The following is a 26381-nucleotide window of genomic DNA, read 5'->3' as shown; positions in this document are numbered from 1 at the left end:
CCCGAGATTCTCTAAAGATGCAGCAACTTGATCTTCTGATCCATTGCTTCTGAGACTGCCAGCTTCTGCAGCATTGCTTCTTGGTTCTACTGCTTCTGATATATCAATATCAAAATCTGCAAAATTCTCAAACTGCTTTGGTTTTTCAAGACCAAGCTTATCATCAAACCTGATATTGATTGATTCTTCTACAATCAATGTTTCAGTATTGTATACTCTGTAGCCTTTAGAGCGTTCAGAATATCCAAGAAGGAAACACTTTTGAGCTTTAGAATCAAACTTACCAAGATGATCTTTAGTATTCAGAATAAAACATACACATCCAAAAGGATGGAAATATGAAATGTTGGGCTTTCTGTTCTTCCACAATTCATAAGGAGTCTTATTTAGAATAGGTCTTATAGAGATTCTATTCTGAATATAACACGCAGTGTTTATTGCTTCTGCCCAGAAATGCTTAGCCATATTGGTTTCATTGATCATGGTTCTGGCCATTTCTTGTAGAGTCCTATTCTTTCGCTCTACAACTCCATTTTGCTGTGGAGTTCTAGGGCAAGAGAAATCATGGGCAATACCATTTTCTTTGAAGAACTCCTCAAAGAATTTGTTCTCAAATTCACCACCATGATCACTTCTGACCTTTATGATTTTACACTCTTTCTCAGATTGGATCTGAGTGCAGAATTCAAAGAACACTGAATGAGACTCATCCTTGTGTTTCAAGAACTTTACCCAAGTCCAGCGGCTATAATCATCAATGATGACTAATCCATATTTCTTCCCTCTGACAGATGCTGTTTTGACTGGGCCAAACAGATCAATGTGCAAGAGTTCTAATGGCCTTGAGGTAGAAAGAACATTCTTAGACTTGAATGCAGGTGTGGAGAACTTGCCCTTCTGACATGCTTCACAAAGAGAATCTGATTTGAATTTCAGATTTGGGAGTCCTCTGACCAGATTTAGTTTGTTAATCTGAGAAATCTTTCTCAAACTAGCATGACCTAATCTTCTGTGCCAGACCCATTGCTCCTCAGAAACAGACATAAGACAAGTCACCTTCTGCTTCTCAAGATCAGAAAGATCAATCTTATAAATGTTGTTCTTCCTCTTGCCTGTAAATGGGATTAAGCCATCCTTCTGACTTACAGCCTTGCAAGACTTTTGATTGAAGATTATATCATAACCATTGTCACTTAATTGACTTATGGACAACAAGTTATGCGTTAATCCTTCAACAAGAAGAACATTAGTTATGGAAGGAGAGTTACCAAGACTAATGGTTCCAGAACCAATGATTTTGCCCTTCTGATCTCCTCCAAACTTGACTTCTCCACCTGGTTTAAGCACCAGGTCTTGGAATGTAGACCTTCTTCCCGTCATGTGTCGCGAGCACCCAGAGTCCAGGTACCATGACATTTTGCTTTTTGTCCTCTTTTCCGCCAAGGATATCTGCAACAGAAATTATCTTCTCCTTAGGTACCCACAATTTCTTGGGTCCTTTCTTGTTAGTTCTCCTCAAGTTCTGATTGAACTTAGGTTTAGCAAAATATTTAACAGGAGGAACAACATGATATTCTTTAGGTTTGTCAGCATGATATTTCTTAGGATGTGTCACAAGCTTCTTGGTGTGAACAGTGTTAAACTTCTGTGCATGTGAAGTGAGCCTAATATCATGTGCATGGCCATATTTGAACTGATCATACAATGGCTTGTATGTGATCTTCAGATCATCAATAGGTTCAAATTTATGTGAGGTATCACCCTCATAGCCAAAACCAAACCTTCTGTTTCCAGAAACACCATATATCATAGAAGCAAGATGACTTCTGCCAATACTTCTAGATAAGAACTTTCTGAAGCTCGAGTCATATTCTTTCAGAATATGATTCATGCTAGGAATGAATTTTTCTGTTTCAGAATTTTCCAATTCCAGCTTCTTAGTTTCAAATTCAAACTGCTTTTTCAGCTTTTTGTATTTGATACTAAGATGAGCCTTGAGTTCCAGAAGTTCTGTTAAACTGGAAACTAACTCTTCTCTAGATAGTTCAGAAAATACCTCTTCAGAATCTGATTCTGATGTAGATTCTGATCCATCATCTTCTGTAGCCATCAGCGCGAAGTTGGCCTGCTCTCCTTCAGAGTCTGATTCTGATTCTGATTCAGAATCATCCCATGTTGCCATAAGACCTTTCTTCTTATGAAACTTCTTCTTGGGATTCTCCTTCTGAAGTTTTGGACACTCGTTCTTGTAATGTCCAGGCTCATTGCACTCATAGCAGACAGCCTTCTTCTTGTCAGATCTTCTGTCACTAGAAGATTCTCCACGTTTAAATCTCTTTGAACTTCTGAAGCCTCTGAACTTCCTTTGCTTGCTCTTCCAGAGTTGGTTTACCCTTCTGGAGATCATGGACAGTTCATCTTCTTCTTCAGATTCTGATTCTTCGGGATCTTCTTCTCTAGCCTGAAAAGCGTTAGTGCATTTTTTAACATTAGATTTTAATGCAATAGACTTACCTTTCTTCTGAGGCTCGTTTGCGTCCAGCTCTATTTCATGGCTTCTCAAGGCACTGATAAGCTCTTCCAAAGAAACTTCATTCAGATTCTTTGCAATCTTGAATGCTGTTACCATTGGACCCCATCTTCTGGGTAAGCTTCTGATAATCTTCTTTACATGATCAGCCTTGGTGTAGCCTTTATCCAGAACTCTCAATCCAGCAGTTAGAGTTTGAAATCTTGAGAACATCTTCTCAATATCTTCATCATCCTCCATCTTGAAGGCTTCATATTTCTGGATTAGAGCAAGAGCTTTAGTCTCCTTGACTTGAGCATTTCCCTCATGGGTCATTTTCAATGACTCATATATATCATGGGCAGTTTCCCTGTTAGATATCTTCTCATACTCAGCATGAGAGATAGCATTCAGCAAAACAGTCCTACATTTATGATGATTCTTGAAATCTTTCTTTTGATCATCAGTCATTTCGCTTCTCGTGAGCCTTACACCAGTAGCTTTAACAGGATGTTTGTAACCATCCAGCAGAAGATCCCATAGATCAGCATCCAGACCAAGAAAGTAACTTTCCAGTTTATCTTTCCAGTATTCAAAATTTTCACCATCAAATACTGGTGGTCTAGTATAACCATTGTTACCATTGTATTGCTCAGCAAAGCCAGATGTAGATGCAGTTGGATTTGATTGAGATTCACCAGCCATCTTTTACTTAAGCGTTTTTCTCTTCCTGAATCTTTTCTAAACACGGTTAAGTGCTTGCACCTTAGAACCGGCGCTCTGATGCCAATTGAAGGATAGAAAAACACTTAGAAAGGGGGGGGGGGTTTGAATAAGTGTAGTCTTAAAAACTTGAAAGATAAAAACAATTTGCACAGTTATTTTTATCCTGGTTCGTTGTTAACTAAACTACTCCAATCCACCCCCACGGAGTGATTTACCTCACCTGAGGATTTAATCCACTAATCGCAACAGATTACAATGGTTTTCCACTTAGCCCACGACTAAGTCTTCTAGAGTATCCTGATCACAACCTGATCACTCTAGGAACAAATGCTTAGACACAAGCTAAGAATTTCTTAGAGTATTCTGACCACCACGTGATCACTCTAATTACAACTGCTTAGACACAAGCTAAGACTTCCTAGAGTATCCTGATCAACACTTGATCACTCTAGTTACTTACAAATTAATGTAATCAATTCTAAGAGTATTACAATGCTTCTGAAAAGCTATAATCACAACAGTGATATTTCTCTTAACGTTTAAGCTTAATCTCACTAATATATTACAACAGCAATGTAGTGAGCTTTGATGAAGATGAAGTTTCTGAGCTTTGAGTTTGAACAGCGTTTCAGCAAGTTTTTCATAATTAATTCTTTCAAAATCGTCAACCTTGCTTCTCATCAGAACTTCATATTTATAGGCACTTGAGAAGATGACCGTTGGGAGCATTTAATGCTTTGCGTGTTCCGTACAGCATTGCATTTAATGTTTCACGCTTTTGTCAACTACCTCGAGCCTTGTTCACGCTGTGTCTACTGACGTTGCCTTTAATAGCTTCCAACGTTCCTTTTGTCAGTCAGCGTAGCCTGCCACCTGTACTTTCTTCTGATCTGATGTTTGTGAATAAAACGTTTGAATATCATCAGAGTCAAACAGCTTGGTGCATAGCATCTTCTTGTCTTCTGACCTTGAAGTGCTTCTGAGCGTGATACCATGAGAGCTTCAGTGCTTCTGCTTCTGATCTCAAGTTCTTCTGATGCTTCCATAGACCCATGTTCCGATTCTGCCTTGACCATCTTCTGATGTCTTGCCAGACCATGTTCTGATGTTGCATGCTGAACCTTCTGAGACAAAGCTTCTGAGCGCTGATTTGTGCATACTCATTATATATTTCCTGAAAGGGAATTTGCAATGTATTAGAGTACCACATTATCTCACACAAAATTCATATCCTTGTTATCATCAAAACTAAGAATATTGATCAGAACAAATCTTGTTCTAACACGTAACACACATCATAATCCAATGTATCCATTTCTCTGCAAAACCCATTTTAGCAAGCATACCTCTCAAAAAACCCCAGTTAACTCTATCATACGCCTTACTAATGTCTATCTTAAGAGCCAAGTGAGCCTTGTTCCCCTTGGTCTTCTGTTTGAGTGCATGAATGATTTCTATAGCAATCATCGCGTTATCAAGAATAGAACGCCCCTCAACAAAAGCCGATTGTTCCTCAGACACACACTTTCCAAGTAAAACTTTCATTCTGTTCGCAAGAACTTTGGACACTAATTTGTAAACCACGTTGCACAAAGATATTGGTCGGAAATCCTTCATGTCGTGTGGTTTAACGCACTTAGGGATCAGGCAAATATTAGTATCATTTAGAGATTGAGGGAAGAAACCTCTCTCCAACCAGTTCGTAGCCGCCTTCCAAATATCCTCTCCACATAAGTCCCAGAAATTATGGAAAAAAGCAGGATTGAATCCGTCAGGTCCGGGGGCTTTATCTGGATGTATCTCAAAAGCTGCTGCATGAAGCTCTGCCTTAGTGATAGGTAGCAGTAGCCTGTCATTCTCTTCATTAGTAACCCTCGGCTGAATGTTGTTAAGAACTGGATCATAGACACCATTCTTAGCTCCATAAATGTTCTCAAAATAGGATCTTGCAATTTCACACGTGCCCAATTGATCCCAGACTTCATCTCCGTTTTCCTGAACCAACATGTCAATTAGCTGTCTATTCCTTCTAATCGTTGCGGATAAGTGAAAGAATTTCGTATTGCGATCACGGTCTCGCAGCCAGTGCATTTTAGCTCTTTGCTTCCAGTAGGTATCCTCTCGAATAAGGGCCTTATTATACTCACTTTGAGCCTCGATAAAACGAGACGTCGAGACCGGATCCTGCTTATCTCTACACTGTTCCATTGTTTCTTTATTTCTCTGTAACTCTTCTTTATTTTTTCTATTTCTGTCTCTGCTCCACATTCCCAGCTCTTCTGCACATAAGGAAAGACGTTGCTGCACCTCATTAGATTCACCTCTTCGCCACCCATTGTTAACAACTTCCATAATACCCTCTTCTTGCAGCCAACTATTCTCGAATATGAACGTATACTTCCTACCACTACGATGGACAGGATCACAGTAGAGAATTATGGGACTGTGATCAGAGTGAGATGCTATAAGATTAACAAGCTTGCTATTCGGAAATAACTCCATCCATGTCGAGGTCGATAAAGCACGGTCTAATTTATCCTCCAAAGCATGGTCCGTACCACGACTTTTAGCCCAAGTGAATTGATGTCCTTCAAGTGGAATGTCAGTGAGCTCACAGTCACTAACAGCTTGTTGAAAACCAGCACACAACCAATTTGGGTGAGGGTAGATACCTCGCTTGTCTTGTTGAGTCAGAAGATCGTTGAAATCACCAATGATACACCAAGGCGCATCCGACATTAACCGTAAGTTTCGTAGTAACTCCCACGCTTGTCGCCTTCTGCCCCTCTCAGGGTATCCGTAGTAGCACGTGAGTCTCCACATTCCTTTAGTTTCATCTCGAATCTCCATGTTAACATAATTCCTTGTAAAGTTCACAACACTGCAACTTTTAGTGTCCCTCCACATAACCGCTAAACCACCACTCCTACCTTCTACATCCACAGTGAAACAAGCTTCGAACTTCAACGAAACACGAATTGTCTCCATCTTACGAGCTTAAGATAATGTTTCCGATAAGAACAAAATATCTGGTTTGTATCGTTGAGCCAACTTTCGTAAGTTCGGAATTGCTCTGGGGTTGCTCAGCCCACGACAATTCCAACTTAATATTTTCATAATTCCCGGCAGTCCTGGCTGCCAGGACTTGCCGATAAAAAATGCTGACTCTTTGCATCACTCTTTGCTGCTTTCTCTTCCTCACCATCTCTTCTTCTTTTCTTATCTGCTTGATCTTCTTCATTGGCTTGGTTGTAGGGGTTTGGATGGGGTTCAAAAAGATTGTTGTTGATGATACGTAGTTGGTTATCAGGTTGCACGGTCTCAATGTTCAGGTTACAGTTTAAGTGGTTTTGTTTCTGGTTACTATGGGATGTTTTTGTTTGCAGGGTTTTACTCTTGAATTTGAAAGGTTTGGGGTTAAGGGCAGATGAAGTTGGGCCAATATTATTTTTAATAAGACTTGGGTTTTGGATGGGATTGGTTATCGGGTTAGAACAAATCAATTCTTGTTTGGAATTTTTGTGAGATGAGGGGTTACGGCTGTCATGTGTGGATGGAATTATTTCATGCACGTAAGGGTTGTTTTGATTGGTTAAGGTTGTTATTGGTTGGTTGGGGTTTGTGGGGTCGTGTCCACTAGGTGGGGTCGGGGTCAAAATTGGTTCATTGATCATAAATTGGATTTTATGTTTTAACGGTAGTGGATATTGGGTGGGGAATGATGAGGGAAGAAAAGTTGTCGGTTTGCTGTTTTGGAAAGATTGAATTTGGGAGAATTGTTGTCCCCCACTCAGCGGTGCACTAGGAATCTGCTCATGATTGAGAAATAATTGCTGGCTATTAATATTCTGATTGAGAGATAAATGATGTGTTTTATTGTTGTGTAACGCATCATTAATGCCATTATTATGCACAATCAATGTCTGGGATCTTGTCGGCATTATCGCATCCGTGTCTCCATCTACTAGTGATGCTTCTTCACTTGCATCTCTAAGGATTTGAATATCACGCGCATGGGCAGAAACTGCAGCATGCTCACTATCTGTTCCACCTGAATTTTCATTCTTTAGCCATCTCGATGAAGACCCACCCCCCGTATCTCCTTTGATCTGCCCGAATGCTGTTAGACCACCCCCGGACTCCATCATCTTCCGCCATAGCGAATCGCACTTCACACCTTTGTTCCGAGTGACCCAATATGCCACAAACAAAGCAAAAGAGACTTAGTTTCTCGTATTTAAAGTTTACAATGCACCACTCACCTCCTTTGTTTTTTACTCTTGTTTGTTGCTTCAGTGGATGCCTGACATCTATCTTAACACGCAGTCGCATGTATTGACGCCAAAAGCTCGTATTGTTGTTTTTATCATATTCGATAAACTCACCAATATAGTTAGCCATTGCTTTTCCTATCTTCTCCAGCATGAGACCCGCCGGGAGATTATGAACTTGCACCCAGAAGTCCACCTGAAATAAAGGGATGTTTTCAATTTGTACTCCCATCCTAACTTTCTCAAGAATTAGCAGATGGTTGTCAAATGTCCATGGCCATCCCTTTACTGCTGCGTCCATATCAAGGGGATGTAAGAAATGAAATAAGAATAATTCATTCATCGCTTGTTTAATAGTAACACCCTTTACCGGTCTCCACATATCTGCCACTCTCAATTTCATCGACTTCACATGAATGGGCTTATCACACAAGAATCGCCCAACTAGCACCATCTAAGATCCACCACTTCTCCACCTTCCTCCTCCAAGTCAAAACAAAAACCTTCCTCTTCACCTTCCTCTTGAATGGATAAATTCTCAATACTTGGATTAGCCATTCTGAATCACTAACTTAGACGTTTGGACCAAAAAAAAAAACCAGGAAAGAAAACTGACCAGGCTTCTCAATAGAGAAGAAAAACGGAAACCCTAGCAGAGCCAGGAAAACCAGGAAAATGTTTGTCTTGCAATAAATACTCTTATAACTAAAATCATTTATTATTTTAATTATCTTCCTATTAAAATATTCTATAACACTTTTGATTTTTTTTTAGGCAATGAAATATATCATTAAAAAGAATATAAGGGATACTGACCCGAGTACAAAGCGATAACGAAATATTTAGGAAATCTGTTGAATTTTGATACCAAAGATAGAAATTTCTAGGGGTGATCAAAACCAAACCAACCCAATAGAAAACCGCAAACCAAACCAAACCAAACCGAAATCGCAAAAAACCGCATTTGGTTCGGATTAGTTTGGGTCATCTTTTAACAAAACCGCACGGTTTGGTTTGGTTTGCGGTTTGTATTTTGTAAACCAAACTAAACCGAATCAAACCGCATTATGTTGCAACCTAACTTTTACTTAACTCACATCCAACCCAAACTTCAATTTATAATACCTTAACCCTACGATTATGAACATTTTTCTCATCCTTACACACATGATTTTAGTCCCGATCTTCTCAAATCTCTAATAGCATTATCGCGCCTTCTTTGCCACATACACAGGGACGGAGCTACATTCATTGAAATGGGGTCACATGCCCCCACTATGTTTTCTTATCATATACATGAGTGCTACTATATACATATACATAAATGTAATCGTGCCCCATACACAAGTGCAGCTATACCGCCTATACACACATAAATATAGCCACTAATAAAGACATACTAACTTTAATCACTTAATTAATTAAAAGAGTACTTTCAATAAATATATTATTAAAATTAAATATAAAATTATATGATATATGAATAATTATTTAGAGTTCCATTATGTATGATTGTGAATTTGTGAGTTTTTTATTTTAAAAGTCAATTTCAAAATAGTTTTTGATTATAATTTCAAAATAGTATTTTATATATTTTTATTTTAACACTAAAAACCACAGATTACTAGTCATACCATCATTAGTTGTACTTATATAGAGAAATAAATATTTATTTAATAACAAAATTGAGAAAATTACACACACAAAAAAATTGCAAAAATTATTAAATACTTTTTAAAAATAAAACTCATAAAAACATATATATGATATATATTTATGCTTTAAAAATAAATGTTAATTTACTTCATACAAAAATATATTGCCCCCACAATTTAAAATTCCTGGCTCCGTCTCTGCACATACATCTTCCCTCTTTTTCTATAATTTCTACTCTCTTATATTCTTTTTTTTTCACTTTCTCATTTCTATGTAAATGTTCTCTATTTAAGTTTCGTTTTTATCGCACATCTTCTTCTCTAATCATTCAACTCTTTTGTTCTTTTTCACCTTCACTAATCTCTCGTCTCTTCTATTTTTTTTTTCATTCTAATAATTTTTATATTGTTTTATACTATTATTTTATGTTTATTATTTCACTTTTGTCTAATTTTATTTTAAAAAATTAAATAGAAAGTTATTGTCAAAATATGACGAGTTTTGTTGTTATTTGATAGTGTATGAATGTCTAAATACAAAGTTATGTTGTCATCTATATGTATATGTATGGTTCAATAAAATATTTATAAAAAACCGAACCAACCGAACCGAACCAAACCGCATTAGTTTGGTTTGATTTGGTTCGGATTTTTTTTAAAAGCCAACCGAACCAAACCAAACCGCACGATTTTTTCTCTTGCGGTTCGGATGATTTTTTTCGTTAAAACCGCCCAAACTGCACCGCGAACACCCCTAGAAATTTCTACAACGTTGGATTTCAACCACATAACATGCCAGAACCAAGAAACTGTTTTCGCGCTAACCGTAATGTCGTCCACATTGTGCTGTTCGTTTTTGAAAACAGAGAGCATTTCGTGCGTTCCACAGAACCCAACACGTTGACGGATAAGAAGTCTTTTATTTGGGGCAGCTTTACCCCGCATCGCATTTTCGACACAACCGTATTTGGGGCAGCGTAACAGATGTCCCACAACAGTATCAGCTCTGTAACACTTTAATTTAAATTGACACAACAATACAAATAAAAAATATTAATCACAGAGAGAGAGGCGCAATAACGTCATGTTTTGTTCAAAAGAGCAAATTATTTTTTCGCAGTACATATATCGAAAACTTCATAAAAGACATATACGTTTAGCCCAATAAAAAAAGCGGTGTAACATATGTGGAGGGAAGGAAAGAGTAAAATGTTAAAACATATTGAAAATGTTATTGATCATCTTAATTTTTATTATACTATTCATGTTTAAATAATATTATTTTTAATAAGATGTATAACACAAACTTCATAAAAAAATGCGCGCTCTCTCAATAAAACTCTATTAGTTTAATATTAAAAATTATAAAATTATTATATATAGGTAAACTCTCTAAAACTATTTTAACTAATATATGTTTATCATCTTGATTTTTTTTTTTGGAGCAAATGAAGAATTATATTTCCAAAAAATCAATGAAGTACATGCTGATCCACCAGGGATCCAAGCTACATATTCACAAAACAGACAAACAAAACTTATAGGGTACTAACATAGGTCCTAAGCTTGTTATCTAATGCCACTCTTTCCTTGATTATCTCTACAATATCCAGCATGTTAAACGCAGACCCATGTTCTTGTTGAAACACTCTCTTGTTCCTAGCCATCCATACATAGTATACCGTTTCAGCAGCACATAATCGCATCAATTTTGCTCTTTGGCTCTTGCCTTTGCTTGCCATCAGGATCCATTTCAATTCTGCTTCCCAGTTCTGGGGTGTATGATTTTCTCTCTGCCATTCAAGCATTTGTGTCCAGATCCCCCCAGTAACCTTGCATTGGAATAGCAGGTGATCACATGTTTCATTAACATCACAGAAGGAACACTTTCCATCAGTAACAATGCCATACCTTTCCACTCTATCCTTTGTATGAAGTCTATTATGGCAAGCTAACCATAAGACAAACAAAGCTCTTGGTCTTGCCCAATTGCCCCTCAACAGATTTTTCCACGAGACATTTGGTCTAGACCCATTCACTTCCTTGTACATAGCCCCTGTTACATATCTCCCATTCACACAAGCCGAGTCCCAAGCCTCAGTCTGCATTATGTCCTCCTTGTGTTTGAAAATAGCCTTTATAGTCCATGAGGCTGTGACCTTTGGCAGAAAATCAGTGAAACTGACCCTGTGCAGATAATACTGATGCACCATTGGATCCATAACCTATCCTTCTTGGTGTAAATGTTCCAAAGCAGTTTCCCTAAGGTAGCTCTGTTCCAACTGCCCAGTCCTATAACATTCAGTCCTCCTTTAGCCACACTTGTACATATTTGATCCCATGAGATAGGGCATGTCTTCCTAGCATTTTCCTTGCCTGTCCATAAGAATCTACGGCACATCCCCTCAATGTGATGGATTATCTTTTTAGGGAGAGGAAATATTTGCAGCCAGTAGTTTGCAATTGCAAACATAACACTCTTTACTAACTGTAGTCTGCCAGCATAGGATAATAATCTCGTGTACCAATTGTTGAGCCTGCCTAGAATCTTATCAATGAGTGGTTGGCAATTAGTAATTGTCAGCTTCTTACTATCCAGGGGTACACCTAGGTATTTAAACGGTAGTGTTCCCACCTGGAAGCCAGTTTCAGTCCTCAAAATGTCTTGCTCATGTGAGTTAACTCCACCAAAATAAATCTTGCTTTTAGGTTGGCTCATGTGTAGACCAGTTGCCTTGGAGAATTCTCTAACCTTCTGCATAATAAGCTTTATTGACTGGAGATCTGCCCTGGTAAACAACAGGATATCATCAGTAAAGCACAAGTTAACAATAGTCATTTTGGAACACTTAGGATGGAATTTGAAACCATGTACATCCTTCAAGGACTGTAGTACCCTGCAGAAATATTCCATAATGAGTACAAATAGCAGGGGAGAGATGGGGTCTCCCTGCCTCAACCCTCTTCTGGCTTTAACAATATCACTATAATCACCATTTATAGAAAACCTATAGGCCACTGTAGTCACACAGGCCATAATTCAGTCCACAAACAATTGGGGAAAAACAAGTGAGCACATGATATGATACAGAGTTGGCCACTCCACAGTATCATAGGCTTTCTGGATGTCCATCTGTATCATGCATCTTGGTGACAACTGTTTCCTTCCATAGCCTTTGATGAGCTCCTGAGCCAGAAGAATGTTATCCTAAATAAACCTGCCAGGGATAAATGCAGACTGATTTTCATTTACTATTGAACCAATGACTCTAGCCAATCTCCTTGTCATAATTTTAGAGATGATCTTGTAAAAAATGCTGCAGCAAGAGATAGGCCTCCAATCTTTGACATAGGTAGCTGCACTAGATTTAGGGATAAGAGTGATGAGGGAGCAGTTTAGAGCCTTGTGCATATTGCCAGTCTTGAAAAATTCTTGCACTGCTTCTATAAGATCTTGTTTAACAGTTTGCCATGTTACTTTGAAGAAATAGGCATTGAAACCATCTATGCCAGGGGCCTTTGTGTTTCATATGCCCTTCAAAGCTTCCCAAATTTCCAGTTCAGTCACAGGAGCAATTAAGCTAAGAGCATCCTCTCTTGACAGCATTTTACCTCTCATGATGCATGGCTTATCAACCCCTGTTAAATCTTTTGATGCCTTGCCCAACAGTTGCTTGTAGAACTCAAGGACTTCCTTGACTATGTCTTCTCTATTGGTTAGAACCTCCCCTTTGGATGAAGTCAAGGTGCTCATACTCTTGTGCTTATGCCTCTCTCTGATCGAGGTATGGAAATAGGCATTATTGCCATCACCAAGTCTCAGCCAGTCCACCTTAGCTTTTTGCTTCAAGATATTCTCTTCAGTTTGGTTCAGCTCCAACAGTTTATTTGTACACTGATACACTAACTCTGCAGCTGCAGTGTCGAACAAATTAGCCTGCAGACCCTGGTGAGCTTTCTCAAGATCATCTCTAGCCTTTAGGATTTTGGTCCTGATATCACTACACTCTCTCTTAAGGGGCCTAAGATCACATTGTAGTCTTTTCAGTTTGGCCCACAGTCTTTGCATGGGACCACCCTGAGTACTAATACTCCAGCTCCTTCTCACAATATCTTGAAAGTTCTCCTTGCTAGCTACACAATTCAGAAACTTGAAATGGTACTTCCTTTTACTTTGTACAGATAGGCTCCTAACCCTAATGGGGGCATGGTCAGATATGCTAGGGGGAAGGACCTCAACAATAACATCCGGGTAGTCTTGGAACCATAGGGCATTGCCAATAAGTCTATCTATTCTGGAGTAGATAGCTCCAGTGAGATGCTTATTTGACCATGTGTAATGGCATCCTCTAGATGCAGCTTCATAGAGCCCGCTCCTCTGCATCATCTCTGCCAAGTCCTTGTACTCATTTAATGTCACAGGGTTACCTCCAATCCTATCCTGGCAAGTAAGCACATTGTTATAATCCCCCATAACAATCCAAGGCTTATCCATGTGCTCCCCAATTTTGTCAATCTGTTCCCACAGGATCTTCCTTCTCTCAATTTGGTTCATTGCATACACAATTGTTGCATAGTATTGAGTTTTGTTGTCCATAGAGATCACCTCCACATGAATGAACTGCTCCTCAATCTGTAACACCTTTATTTTAATTTCATGAGTCTTCCACATGATCCAAATCCTCCCATTGTAGTGATGGGAATAGTTGTCAGTGAATGACCACTTATTGCCAAATTTAGATCTAATTCTGTCTGCTTTATCTTGTTTAACTCTAGTCTCTAATAAAGCTATAATAGGCACTTGCATACTATGGAGGTAGGAGCTTACCTCTCTGTGCCTTATATCCTTATTCATGCCCCTTACATTCCAAGTTGAGATCATTTCGAGTTACTTGGCTCACCTCTTAGGCTAACTCCAATCCCAAGAGGTGTGAATATGTTCTGAACAACCAAGTCTTCAGGAGGAGAGAAGACAATCTTCTTCTTAGCCTTGTCATTCTTGCTTGACCCAACCTGAGTCCAAACTTCTACTTCGGGGGCAGCTTGAGTAGCTTCCTTACCACCATTATCCTCACCTTTAGTTTCAGGTTCCTTAGCTTTCTCTTGCCACACCCTCTGTTTAGGTTTTGGATGCTCATTCATCTTCCTTGTGGCACAGTCGTGTCCAATCTTCAGGCATGTTTGGCAATATTTTGGACGCCATTCATACTCGATTTTTTGCTCCCATTCTTTTCCACTATGGTCTCTGATGGTGATTGATTGCTTAACTGGTTTGGTGATATCAACCTCAACCAGAACCCTCGCATACGATATCCTCAATTTCCTCGCAGTGCATTCATCCGTTGTGATGGGATTCCCTATGGCGCTGGATATTTTAGAGATACTCCTCTCCCCCCATAGATATAGAGGAAGGTTTGGCAAAGTAATCCATAAAGGCAGCACACGCAGCAAATCAGCTTTTATTTCAAAATCCACAGACCAGTACTTTAGAAAGATAGGCTTACCAAAGATAAAGTATGGCCCTTGCTCCATAACCTTGTTCAAATCCTCCCAGGTCCTGAAACGCACAATGAAGTATCCCGCTTCATTGAAGTATAGTTCTAGTAGTGCTACAAAATTCCATGTCTTCTCCATGAAATTCTTAACTGCGTGCATCGACAACGTTTCCCCCAGAGCAAACAAAATTCAAGCGTTTATTTTAGCAAATAAATCGTACCATAAACCGTCTGAACACTAATGTTAGATAATGAATCTCTTTGACACCAATCATTACCCAATAGAAAAACTTATTAATTAATCACTTTGACTTGTTTTTTTTAATATAAGTATTTTATTTTATTTTTTATGAAGTAAATTAGATCTCATATTTTTTTCAAAACTAAATTTAGTTCACACTCTAAATATCGGATAACGATTCCCTACAATCGTGAAAACACAAATTCACGTTGTCATGATTACATGATTGTTTGATTAACATCAAATGGTTCATATATTAAAACTAAATATTTTTTATTTTAAAAAAATTAGACCTACATTCAATCTGAATCGTTATATGAAAATCTAACGGCTGTAAATGCCTTGATTGCGTGATTCTGACAAACTAGCGACCGCAGCCGATCCAATTTCCTAAATATCCAACGATTTTTGAAAGAAAAAATATAAATAGATTAGAATCAATCTAAAGAAAAGTAACTAGGGATGTCAACGGGGCAGATATTGTTCGGAGGATGCTTCTTCACTCCCCGCCCCGCCCCCAAATTTAGTCCCCATCCCCATCCCCAATCCCCGCCACGGGGGAATATTTCCCTCCATCCCCATCCCCACAGATCCCCACGGATATCCACGGAGATCGAATCTTAAGAAAATTTCTACACATTTTGATCAAAACTATGACACTAGTATTTTGTTTTTTTTTTCTGTATTTTTTAAAACGCATATATTTGCATCTTTATTTTAAAAAAAAAATCAAAATACATCTTACATCAATAATAAATAAATAAAGCAAAAGAACTTGATGTTGCTAATATTTTTTATGTAAAAATAAATAAATAGTAACATAACTTCTTGCTACCGTGCTTCCACTAATTTACTACCACAATACCGATGTCGTCCAGCGCCAGTGGTTGATTATGTGTGACAAATCTATAACTTCTAATGACTCTTCATTTTCTAAGACATTGTAAAATTATATAATTATATAATATATAAAATATATAAATTAACATATATCTTCGGAGTCGGGGAATCCACGGGGACGGAGGATACTTTCCCAATCCCCGCCCCAAAGTGTTATCGGGGGAACTTTTCCCTCCATCCCCATCCCCACGGGGAAAAAAATCCCCAAGTTCGGATCTCCGCACAGATATTCCCCACAGGAATCCCCATTAACAGATGCAATTGACATCCCTAAAAGTAACAAAAACCTACATTCAATAATAATTAATTAACAATTAATTAATAATTATATATGTTTTAAAAAAATTAATAATTCCATACGACTTGTATTTTATCTTTTTTTTAATTTCTGTTTGGTAAAACTAGCTAGTAACTTATAGCTGGTAGCTGGTAGTTTATAGCTGGTGGCTGATAGATGATAAGTTAATATGAGTGTTTGGTAAATCAGCTTTTTAATTAGTTGATAGATACAAAATGACATAAAAGGATATTTTAATTAATAAGGATAATAATATTTTTGTTAAAATAATAAGGGGTATAAATAGAAGAAAAAGCCACAAGTTAAAAGCTACAAGCTCAAAAACTACTTCAAATAGTTTTTAAAAGAAAAGTTAAAAATTAATAAAAAAGCTACAAATTAAAAACTAAAAGAGAGTTATTAAACAAATTTTTTTTTATTAATATGAGTTGAAAAGCTATAAACTCTTTTTTAAATAGTGTCAAACAGACCGAAGCCTTAATCTGCTCCATACGAGACAATGAGAAAGAATATCAATGTAATTGCAAAAGTTTCAAAACTTTATCAAAAGTTTATCATTTAATGATAATATATATTATCCGAAACAAGAACTTGTATAAGTGGATGCAAGTGTGAATGCGTGTCTACTTGTTACTAGAACAGCCAACTATAAGATCATATTCTATGTTTCATAGATTTTCTTAGACCTTAAAAGTTGTCTTTATTTAAGGTATCTAACAAGGAAGTCTTTGGATTTTACGTAGATTACTTCTTATTAGTGTCCAGTAGTGTATCCTAAAACTAGCCACTAATATGTTAGCCACAACAAAATTGAAACACTATCCATTAATTTGTTTGTTCTTTACATCATTCTCCTCTTTCCTTTATCTTGTTAATTTCTGCGTTGGTCGTTAATTTGGTCGTGTCTGTTTGTTTAAAAAATATGTTAGTACTAAAGGGTATAATTGGTATTCTATTTTATAATGTGACACTTTTTTTTAAAACAAAATATTTATAAATGGGTGACAGTTTATACTTCCGAAGTGTTTTAAAATGTAATGAAAGAAATTTATGGAAAATTTTGTTACGTCTAAAAACAACACATAAGTATATGTACCAGCATGTCTATTTTTAGGTAAGTTTAGTTAGCTTCGATAAGACCGATCTTTAAGTAAAAGTCTCGCCAACACTGTAGAGAGCATCCCACAAATGATGGACGGATTTGAATTGACCTCAAACAAGAATGTAAGTAGGTGAGGACATTGGTTCAGGCTGGTTCGGGCCCAAAACTCCAATTCAGTCCAACCCTCGGGTGATATATAGGTACAATTCTGACTAATTTAACAATCGGTTTTTTCGATTTCAGGTTAACACGAGTTCGAGTAATTGGACCGGTTAATTTTGGATTTCATTGGCAGTTAGGCCAATATAATCCAGTCTAAATAAAAAATTCAATAGATTTCTGACTACTTTTTTCTTACATTCTTATTAACAAGTTAGTAGTTGGGTCACCCAAATTTCAAGCCCAATTAAAACCCTATTTGAATTTTATTTTAATTTTGAAAATGAAAAATTAATTGATTTTTTATTTAAAAAAACTATTAATCATCTACCATATAAAAAAATTTATGTATCTAGAAAATATTTTTCTACCCCTTGCCCTTGCAACACCTCATCAAAATGAAGGCAATTAGTGTCCAAAAAAAAAATACTTTTTCTAACTAATGATGTCATATGGTTCAATTTAAATTACATGGTTGTTGATTTTTGCTCTTTCTTATTGAGTTTGGATCACATAATGATGTTACATGATTCCAATTCAATTTCTTTTCTTCTTATCTCTTATTCCAATTACACCTTTAATTCAAAATTTGAATTTTGAAATATATTTTTTCTGACTCCCTGTCTCACGTCCTTTCCCTTTCCATGATCATCTCTGGTCTCTTTCTCATCTTTTTCTTTTTCTCTTTCTCTCTCGTTGTTTCTCATCCTTCATCTTCTTTCTCCCTATTCATCTTCCTCCTCAACCTTCTTATTCTTCTCTGTAGGTATTTTTAAATTGGCTGCATTTTGTGGTAAAACATACCTGGGTGTTTATTGTCTTGACTGATGTCATGACATGATTTATATGGTGTTATGCAGGTTGCATATGTTTAAGCTAATACATGTTTTTGTTAGTGCATGTCATGACCGATGTCATGACATCCTTGTCTGACAGCAGGAGCTGTTATGTTTTATTATTGTGTTTCATAATTTCTCTCAATCCACAATTTAGGAAACCTTTTATTGTGTGCTGAATATTTTGTCTAGAAGATTTCGCTGACAGCACATTCTGTAACAACCAGATGACGTGTAAATCAGGTTAGCTTGGTTAACCCTAATTTGATTCTTAGAAAGCTCGAGGCCCAAGAGATGCATATAAGAAGACTGCAATCCTAATTTGGAACGCAGAGAGAAAGTTTGTTAATTGTGAAGAACCGTAGTTCTGTAGCTGTGTGTTTAGCTCTTGTACTCCAAGCAATTGTCTTTTGATGATTGTATTGGAATAGGTTGTTTATGTTATTTGTCACTCTAAGCTTTTAAGCACGAGTGTGTGTCTCTTGATTGAAGCTTTTAAGCAGATCAAGGTGTGTTTTTGAAGTGTGTCTTCTCTCTAAATTGTTTAATGTTTGTTTGTAATCACTGCTGTGATTGAGGGGGAATGAGTGGAGATACTCAGGTATAAGAATAAATTGGAATTACATTGGATAGGTCTTAAGTGAGGAGTTGTAAACGAGGGAGTTTAACTACGAATTAATTCTGCTTATATTGGATTCCCTCCCTGGCTTGGTAGCCCCCATAGTAGGTATTGTTGTATACCGAACTGGGTGAACAATTTGCTATGTTCTTTACTGTTTTTATGCACTTCTGTTTTAACGTTTTGTTCTGTGTATTTGTGGATGTCATAACATCCAGTATGACATTGCGTGTGAGTTACTAGAATTTTCATTCTCCCTCTCTCACTTCATCTTCTTCTTTCTAATCTCTTCTTTCCACATTAGATTTGATTTCTTTCATGATTTAACAGATATATTATTTTGGTTTTGCAGAACAAGAGAGAAGGAAGAAAGAAAAACGGGAACACAAACATAAAAACGAGAAAAATGAGAGAGGGAAGAAAAGGTTTGTGACTAATTTGTGGGTAAGAGATTTCAGCCACCTCTATTTTTTTCTGTTTCATTTTCTTATAAATTTAGGGTTTTGATTTTGTAGTTAGGGTTTGTGTTCTTAAAATATTTCTTAAACTGAATTCGAAGAAAGGAACAACATGGACTGGAGAATAACATAGGTGTCTGAAATATTTTACTTCAATTTAGGTTTTGATTGTGTATTATTGTCTAACTAACAATTTACTGTTTTTACAATGTTGTCGGTGTTTTACAATTTTGATTTCTTTCTTCAATATTTTAAACAGGGAAACAAAAGAGATTTAGAAAGGAATATTTTGACCAACAACTTTAATGCAGATGTGGTTAGAAATCAATTTATTCGTAATCGGGTCCAGTTTGAAGTTTGTGTATTATATCTTCTAATCTGAGTTTTTTATTTATTTTAAGCTTTACATGCATGATCAACGCATCTCTAGAATCTGTCGATATTGATATTCTGTTATTTATTTTCTATTATGACTTGAAATCATTCTCTAACTTAATTCAACAGAATTTGACAGTGGAGGAACAATGACTCAAATGGAAATCATTATGGTGGGCATGGTTATGATGCAAAGGTAAAATCTTCTCAGATCAGTCCTTAACGAGTCTGGATAGAGTTTATGAATTACCTAGCACTATTAGCAAATATTATTTCATTACACTCTCATGTGTGGGTATAGTGTAAATTCTAGATGTGACCGCTAGAAGAAGTTGCTTTTTAATAATCACTCTGAGTATTGTAATAAATTTCAGCATTGTCTTATGATCATAAGTTGTTGGAACACCACCATATAGCAATTTTGCATATGCTTATACACATCCATCTTAAAGTTCTCTTACCAACTGAATCTATGAACTGAAATTTTAAATATTGTACTTGTGACATAGACCCGTCACTTGTGAATTCCATGAGTATTTTTTTAATCAGATTTAGCATTTTGTAGACGTGGTTTGGCTGTTCGATTAGTTCCTACTTATCCTTAACCATCGATAATGTCAATTCTTATGGTTATTTTCTAAATTCACTTTTCAAAAATTTGATTGATGTTGATTATGGATAGCTTATAATGCAGGTCCTATTGCTCGTACGCCTGTAAATTATAACGTTAGCTTGCAAACAACAGTATCAAGGATAGTGATGGCGTTCACGGTGTTAATGACGTTTAAATTTTTGACAAAACAGTTATATTTCACTATCAAAGTAATGCTAGCAGCAATAATTCTTTCTACTATACCAAGACTTATTGATTATAAAAAAAACATATGAAATGTGGAAAGTTGATAAATTAGATTTTATTACATGTGCTGGAGCATTCTTTGGAGTGTTGTTTTCATGTGTGGAAATAAGCCTTGCAATTGGAGTATGACTATCTATTGCATTTTATTTACATCTTTTTGATTTCATTTTTACTTCAACTGATAAATATTACAGGCCGCGTTATCATTTGTAAAGATAGTTTTGATATCGATTCAACCTAGAATGTGTTAAGCCATTGTGTTAATTTAATGGACATCTTTGTCATAGGAAAACATACTGTGGTTGGAATCGATAGTTAGCTACGAAAGTTGAGATTTAATTTATGTACAAAATTGAAATCAAGTATTTATGTTTCTTTAACTACAATATTAAATAAGTTGTAACTTATTTCTTTAATATTTTGATCCATGTGTAATTGAACTTGGTGTTTATGAAATTTTAGGTTTTCCATTGCAGGGCATCGTAGCTGATACATCAAATAATGCGATCTTTCAAGTCATCAAGGCATTGTTTAACATGAGGATCCTTAAACTTTATGTGTGTGCCTATCGACTCGAAAAAATGCAACCTGCTACATACTTTGTATTCATCAGATTCACTATCCTATAGCTGTCATCTGTCAAGACTAAGGATCATACTTTTCACATAATTTTAATGTTTTCTGTAGATATCTATCAACATTGATTTCCCAAACTTTCTTGGACATTGGTTCTGTTTCAAGGATATTGGATGGCATCATGAAGCTTTCCCTGCAATTTTACTGGGATATTGAGAACCAAGCTAACTTCTCCAATACTTCTGAATTGGATCATATAGATGAGGTGAGGGTGGATTTCTAGCATTTTTGTGACAAACCTTTAATTTATAAAACTTTGGTTAGTTAATTTATGATTTCACCATTCTAATTAATATAATGAAATTTTTGAAATTTTTAGAAACAACCCTTATTCAATCCCCCCCTTTCTAAGTGTTTTCACTCCATCAATTGGCATCAGAGCGTCGGTTCTAGGTGCAAACACTTAATCGTGTTAGAGAAAAGATTCAGGAGAAAAACACAAAATGGTTGATCCAGCTCCAACTCCTACTGAGCAGAACAACAATGGTAACAATGGAGGTAACAACTTCAATGGTTACAATAGACCACCAATCTTTGATGGTGAGAACTTTGAATATTGGAAAGATAGACTTGAGAGTTATTTTCTATGTCAAGATGGTGATCTATGGGATTTAGTGTTGGATGGTTACACACATCCGGTGAATGCTCGTGGATTCAAGATTACTAGAAAAGCTATGAGTGATGATCAAAAGAAAGAGTTCAAAAATCATCACAAAAAAAGAACTATATTGTTAAATGCCATTTCACATGCTGAGTATGAGAAGATCACAAACAGAGAAACTGCTCATGACATCTTTGAATCTCTGAAGATGACTCATGAAGGAAATGCACAAGTCAAGGAGACAAAAGCTCTGGCTCTAATTCAGAAGTATGAAGCTTTCAGAATGGAAGATGATGAAAACATTGAAGCAATGTTCTCCAGATTCCAGACTCTGACTGCAGGATTAAGAGTTCTTGACAAGGGATACACAAAAGCTGATCACATTAAGAAGATAATCAGAAGTTTACCCAGAAGATGGGGACCAATGGTTACAGCATTCAAGATTGCAAAGAACTTGAATGAAGTATCTCTTGAGGAGCTTATAAGTGCTCTGAGGAGTCATGAGCTTGAGCTAGATGCGAATGAGCCTTAGAAGAAAGGTAAGTCTGTTGCTTTAAAATCTAAAAATAAAAATTGTGCTAACGCTTTTCAGGCAGAAGAAGAAGGATCTGACCAGTCAGAAGAAGAAGAAGACGATGAATTGTCTCTCTTATCCAGAAGGGTGAATCAACTCTGGAAGAGAAAGCAGAGAAGATTCAAGAACTTCAAGAGACCTAAAAAGGGAGAATCTTCTGAACACAGAAGATCCGGAAAGAAGAAGGTAGTGTGCTATGAATGTAAAGAACCTGGACACTACAAGAATGAATGTCCTAAGCTTCAGAGGGAAAATCCCAGAAAGAAGTTTGAAAAAAAGAAAGGCATGATGGCTACATGGGATGACTCTGATTCATCTGATCAAGACTCATACTTTGAAGATGAATGTAATACGGTGGGAGAACTGACTTTTTTGAAATGTTGCAGATAGCAAGAGTCGCCACCGACTTTTATTTTATCCAATTTTGGAAAGGCTAAAAGAACAGAAAAAGACCTTTTAAAAGAACTTTGAGTTTGGCTGGTAAGTTATACAAAGGGAAGGTGTAAGCACCCTTTGTATCCATGGTTATCCATGGGCTCTTAATTGCTTAGCTCACTTTGTTTGTTTGAATTGTTTGAAAAGTGTCGTGTGTGAATAGGAAAAGTTTTGAATAAGGACTTTAGCTTGTAAATAAGCGTAGCCTTTTGGAAATTATTTTGAAAAGGATGTGTGAAAAGTAATTTGAAAGTTGTTGTGAGCAAGCAGTTAAAAGCACCTACCCTAAGTTTAATGTCTTTCTTGTTCTTTAAGATTTTCGTTTGAAAGGGCTATCCATACCATAAGGAGGGCAGGTAGTCTTTTCATTGGATGTGCGGGTCATCGAAGGGTCATCGAGAATTATCGTTCGCCATAAGGCTATCCATACCATAAAGAGGGTAGGAAGTCTCAAGGAAGGATGAAATAGTAATTTAGGCAACCAGTGAGGATACCTTAGCAATTGGGACAATCATCATTTACCGAGGCAACATCGAGGGACAAGATCATTTTTCTGTTAGGCAACTTTGAAGGGACATATGATCTTATGATGATTTATGAACTGAGGGAAACATTTGCTTTAGGTATCCTCGTATTCGAGGGACTTGACTATTTTAGAATTTAAAGGCAACAAGCAACAAAAGAGGTTACCCTAAAGGTGTGTGTGTGGCACAATCAGGTGATCAATATTCAGATATTTTATCTTGTAATTAGAATGATACTAGGTTAATTTTAGCAAGACTTGCACTCCCTAGGATTACTAACCACAGCGGAAAAATAAACAGAATTAAATGTCCTACGCTATTACAATAAACACCTGTAGGGCTGAAAAATAAAGGCAGGAAAGTAAACCTAAACTATTACAATAAAACTTTGCGCCCTATACATAGTTTCTAGAATTTAAATGGCAGAAATTAAAATAAATTAAAATAAAGGCAAATAATTTAAATAAATTAAAATAAAGGAAAGTAATTTAAATAAATAAAAAACGAAATTTAAATAAAATAGATAATTAAAATTAAAGGCATGCGACAATCAAGGGAGTATGAGGTGAGAAGATAATTGCGCTTGAAAAAATTCAATGTTTGATTACAAAAGGTAAACCTAAACCTACGGTTAATGGGCAACACCTACCTTAAGATCTCTAGGGTTATCTATGGTTTGTTGAAGTTAAAGACTAAACCTAATTGTAAACCTAAAATTAATTTAAAATTATTATACCTAAAATTAATTAAAATTATTAAACCTAAAATTAATTAAAATTATTAAACCTAAAATTAATTAAAATTATTAAACCTAAAATTAATTAAAATTATTAATTAATTACCCTAATTGGCCTAATTATTCTAATTCTAATTATTAAAACCTAATTAAATATCTAAAAAAACTAACTTGGTTAATTATTATTATCCTAACCTTAATCTAAGTTTTAATTGGTTAATTGGGAAATATGAACTAATTAAATACCAAATAAAAAAAAGAATAAAACAAATAATAAAATAAAGAAGAAAGAGAGAGTCAAAACTGGGCGTGTAGGATTCTGTGTGGTTGTCCATTGAGGGTCCATCGTGGTGAGGCTTTATCTGGAGCGTCGGATCAGGCCACACGAGCATCTAATGGCTGGAAAGGAGAGCATACCCTGGGCGCATGAGGGAGAGAAGCGCTGGATCCGTGATCAAGTAAATGGAAAAAAATGTTGTCTGGCCTGGGGATCGAACACAGGACCCAGCGTTCAACACATTCTTTACCATATCTGCAGCAATCATCTTTTGTTAAATAAACACGCGAAATAAACTAAATAAGGATAAATAAATAAACGGTGAAAAGTCAAAAGATTAGGACTCGGACCCATATGTGCACAGAGAACCAATAAGGGTGAGAGAGAGAAATCAAAAGGTGTTGACTGGCCACTCAGAACTCTCCACGCGCGATCAGAAAGGGAGAGAGAAATCAAGCTCGTTGACTGGGCGATGATGGCTTTCCACGCGTGCAACCTTTGATGGACACCACTGTTCATCTTCTTCGTTGAAATTACCTTCGGATTTACTTAGGATTTTCACTACAACTTTTCTTGCGATAAAACCTGGGTAACTAAAACATACAAAATAAACGTCAAAGCACAAACTGAATTGCCTAGATCTCCTTAAAATCATCTCCTGGTCATGAATATGACCTTCGTTTTGCTTAAAAGCCCCTGAAAATAAGAACACGAAAGGCAAGCTTCATAGTGCCCTAGGCCCCTAGAAATGTTGTTCTTCGTTATGTACCTTATTAGTCTAAACTAATGGTCCAGACCTTCTTAAAAATATGCATAAGACTCAAACAAATTGTTAGTTCAAGCAGAAACACGATAATATGCAAGATATGGAAATTAGAATGATTATGGAGCATATGAAATACGTATTCTGGACATCATAGAGCTTGGTTCTTGATCCAACATTACCTTCTAATACCTCAGAGGTTGAATGGAACGATCAAAAGGCGTTGAAACTTGTTGTACGAGAAAAGCTCGATTGCCCTAGTTTCTTTGTATTTTAGCAACGTGATAACCTTGTTTTTGCTCCACTTTTTTCGTCCCTTCTATTGTGTATGGCATGAGGTATATATAAGGGTGTGAATTAGGGTAAAAATCTTGCTTGGAAATCAAGTTGAATGGAGAGAAGAAAATTGAAAAGATTTGATTGAAAATTTATGTAAAATCTTGCTATTTTTGTTTCAATCTCTTTCCAATCACCATATTTGATTTATTTGAGTTTTAAGAATGATTTTGTGATTGAAAAAATCAAATCATGCACCAATTTGATTTTTATTTATTTTTTCTTGATTTAATTTGAATAAAATCAAGAAATAAAAAAAATAAAAAAAATCATGAACCAACGAAATCCCTTGACTCTCAAGATGTTTCTTGGGCCTTTATATGATTCAAAACAAAGCACCATGATTTAATTCATTATTTTTGGTATTTTTCTTAATTTATTTTACATTTAATTGAATACACTTCAAATAAATATAAATAAAAATTCCAAAAATATGAGAATGGTTTTATAAGTCTTTATTAGTGTCATATGTATGTTTCAAATCCAAAATCTAGGCCCATTAGATCAAAAATATAAAATTATTCAATTAAGGTTTCATGCACTTCTTGAAATTTGACCAACTTCATCAATGCATAACTACTTCAATTTTTATGGTATGGAATTGCTCTAGGACTTTTTGAAAAGTCCAAGATTTCCTCTACAAGCCACTTTGGAACACTTTTTTAATTTGAGGATTTTATCTTGAAGATATGGCTCCTAACAAAAAACAAAAAAGAGCTTTTTGCGAGCTTCTAGAAGGACCTATAATGTTTTGACTTATATCTCTTATGCGGAAGCATTTATTGACCTTGGGTCCAACATCAAAGTTGTAGAAAATTGAATTTACTTGAGAATGAGCTTTGATTGAGGAATTTCTGATAAAGCATGAGAGAGATATGATCAGTCAAAGTTGGGTTGACTTTTAGTTCAAAACCCTAAATTAGTAACTTGGACATTTGGTGATTTTGGAGCTTTTCTTGATAAATCATGATCAACTATTGATCAAATGATGAATAT

General features: G+C 36.2%; 3 protein-coding genes and 1 long non-coding RNA gene across 4 annotated transcripts; 1 reads left to right on the top strand and 3 right to left on the bottom strand.

Moving 5' to 3' along the window:
- Positions 1-10699: 10699 nt before the first annotated feature.
- LOC131594791 (uncharacterized) lies at positions 10700-11269 on the bottom strand. Its single transcript, XM_058866993.1, has one exon. It carries the CDS (start codon positions 11267-11269, stop codon positions 10700-10702), a length of 570 nt encoding a protein of 189 aa, XP_058722976.1.
- A 1418-nt stretch (positions 11270-12687) lies between these two features.
- Positions 12688-14043, bottom strand: LOC131594771 (uncharacterized). Its single transcript, XM_058866979.1, has one exon. The coding sequence runs from the start codon at positions 14041-14043 to the stop codon at positions 12688-12690; it is 1356 nt and encodes a 451-aa protein (XP_058722962.1).
- On the bottom strand, positions 14040-14816 carry LOC131594767 (uncharacterized). The gene has a single exon (XM_058866976.1). The coding sequence runs from the start codon at positions 14814-14816 to the stop codon at positions 14040-14042; it is 777 nt and encodes a 258-aa protein (XP_058722959.1).
- A 2321-nt stretch (positions 14817-17137) lies between these two features.
- Positions 17138-25655, top strand: LOC131644870 (uncharacterized). Its single transcript, XR_009296733.1, has 4 exons — positions 17138-17397; positions 19164-19840; positions 20339-21105; positions 21191-25655. It is a non-coding gene; the product is annotated as an uncharacterized LOC131644870 (long non-coding RNA).
- The last annotated feature ends 726 nt before the right edge of the window (positions 25656-26381 follow it).

The sequence above is a fragment of the Vicia villosa genome, linkage group LG1 (assembly GCF_029867415.1).
Source record: "Vicia villosa cultivar HV-30 ecotype Madison, WI linkage group LG1, Vvil1.0, whole genome shotgun sequence".
Classification (NCBI taxonomy): Eukaryota; Viridiplantae; Streptophyta; class Magnoliopsida; order Fabales; family Fabaceae; genus Vicia; species Vicia villosa.
This window is presented reverse-complemented; position numbering and strand designations above follow the sequence as displayed.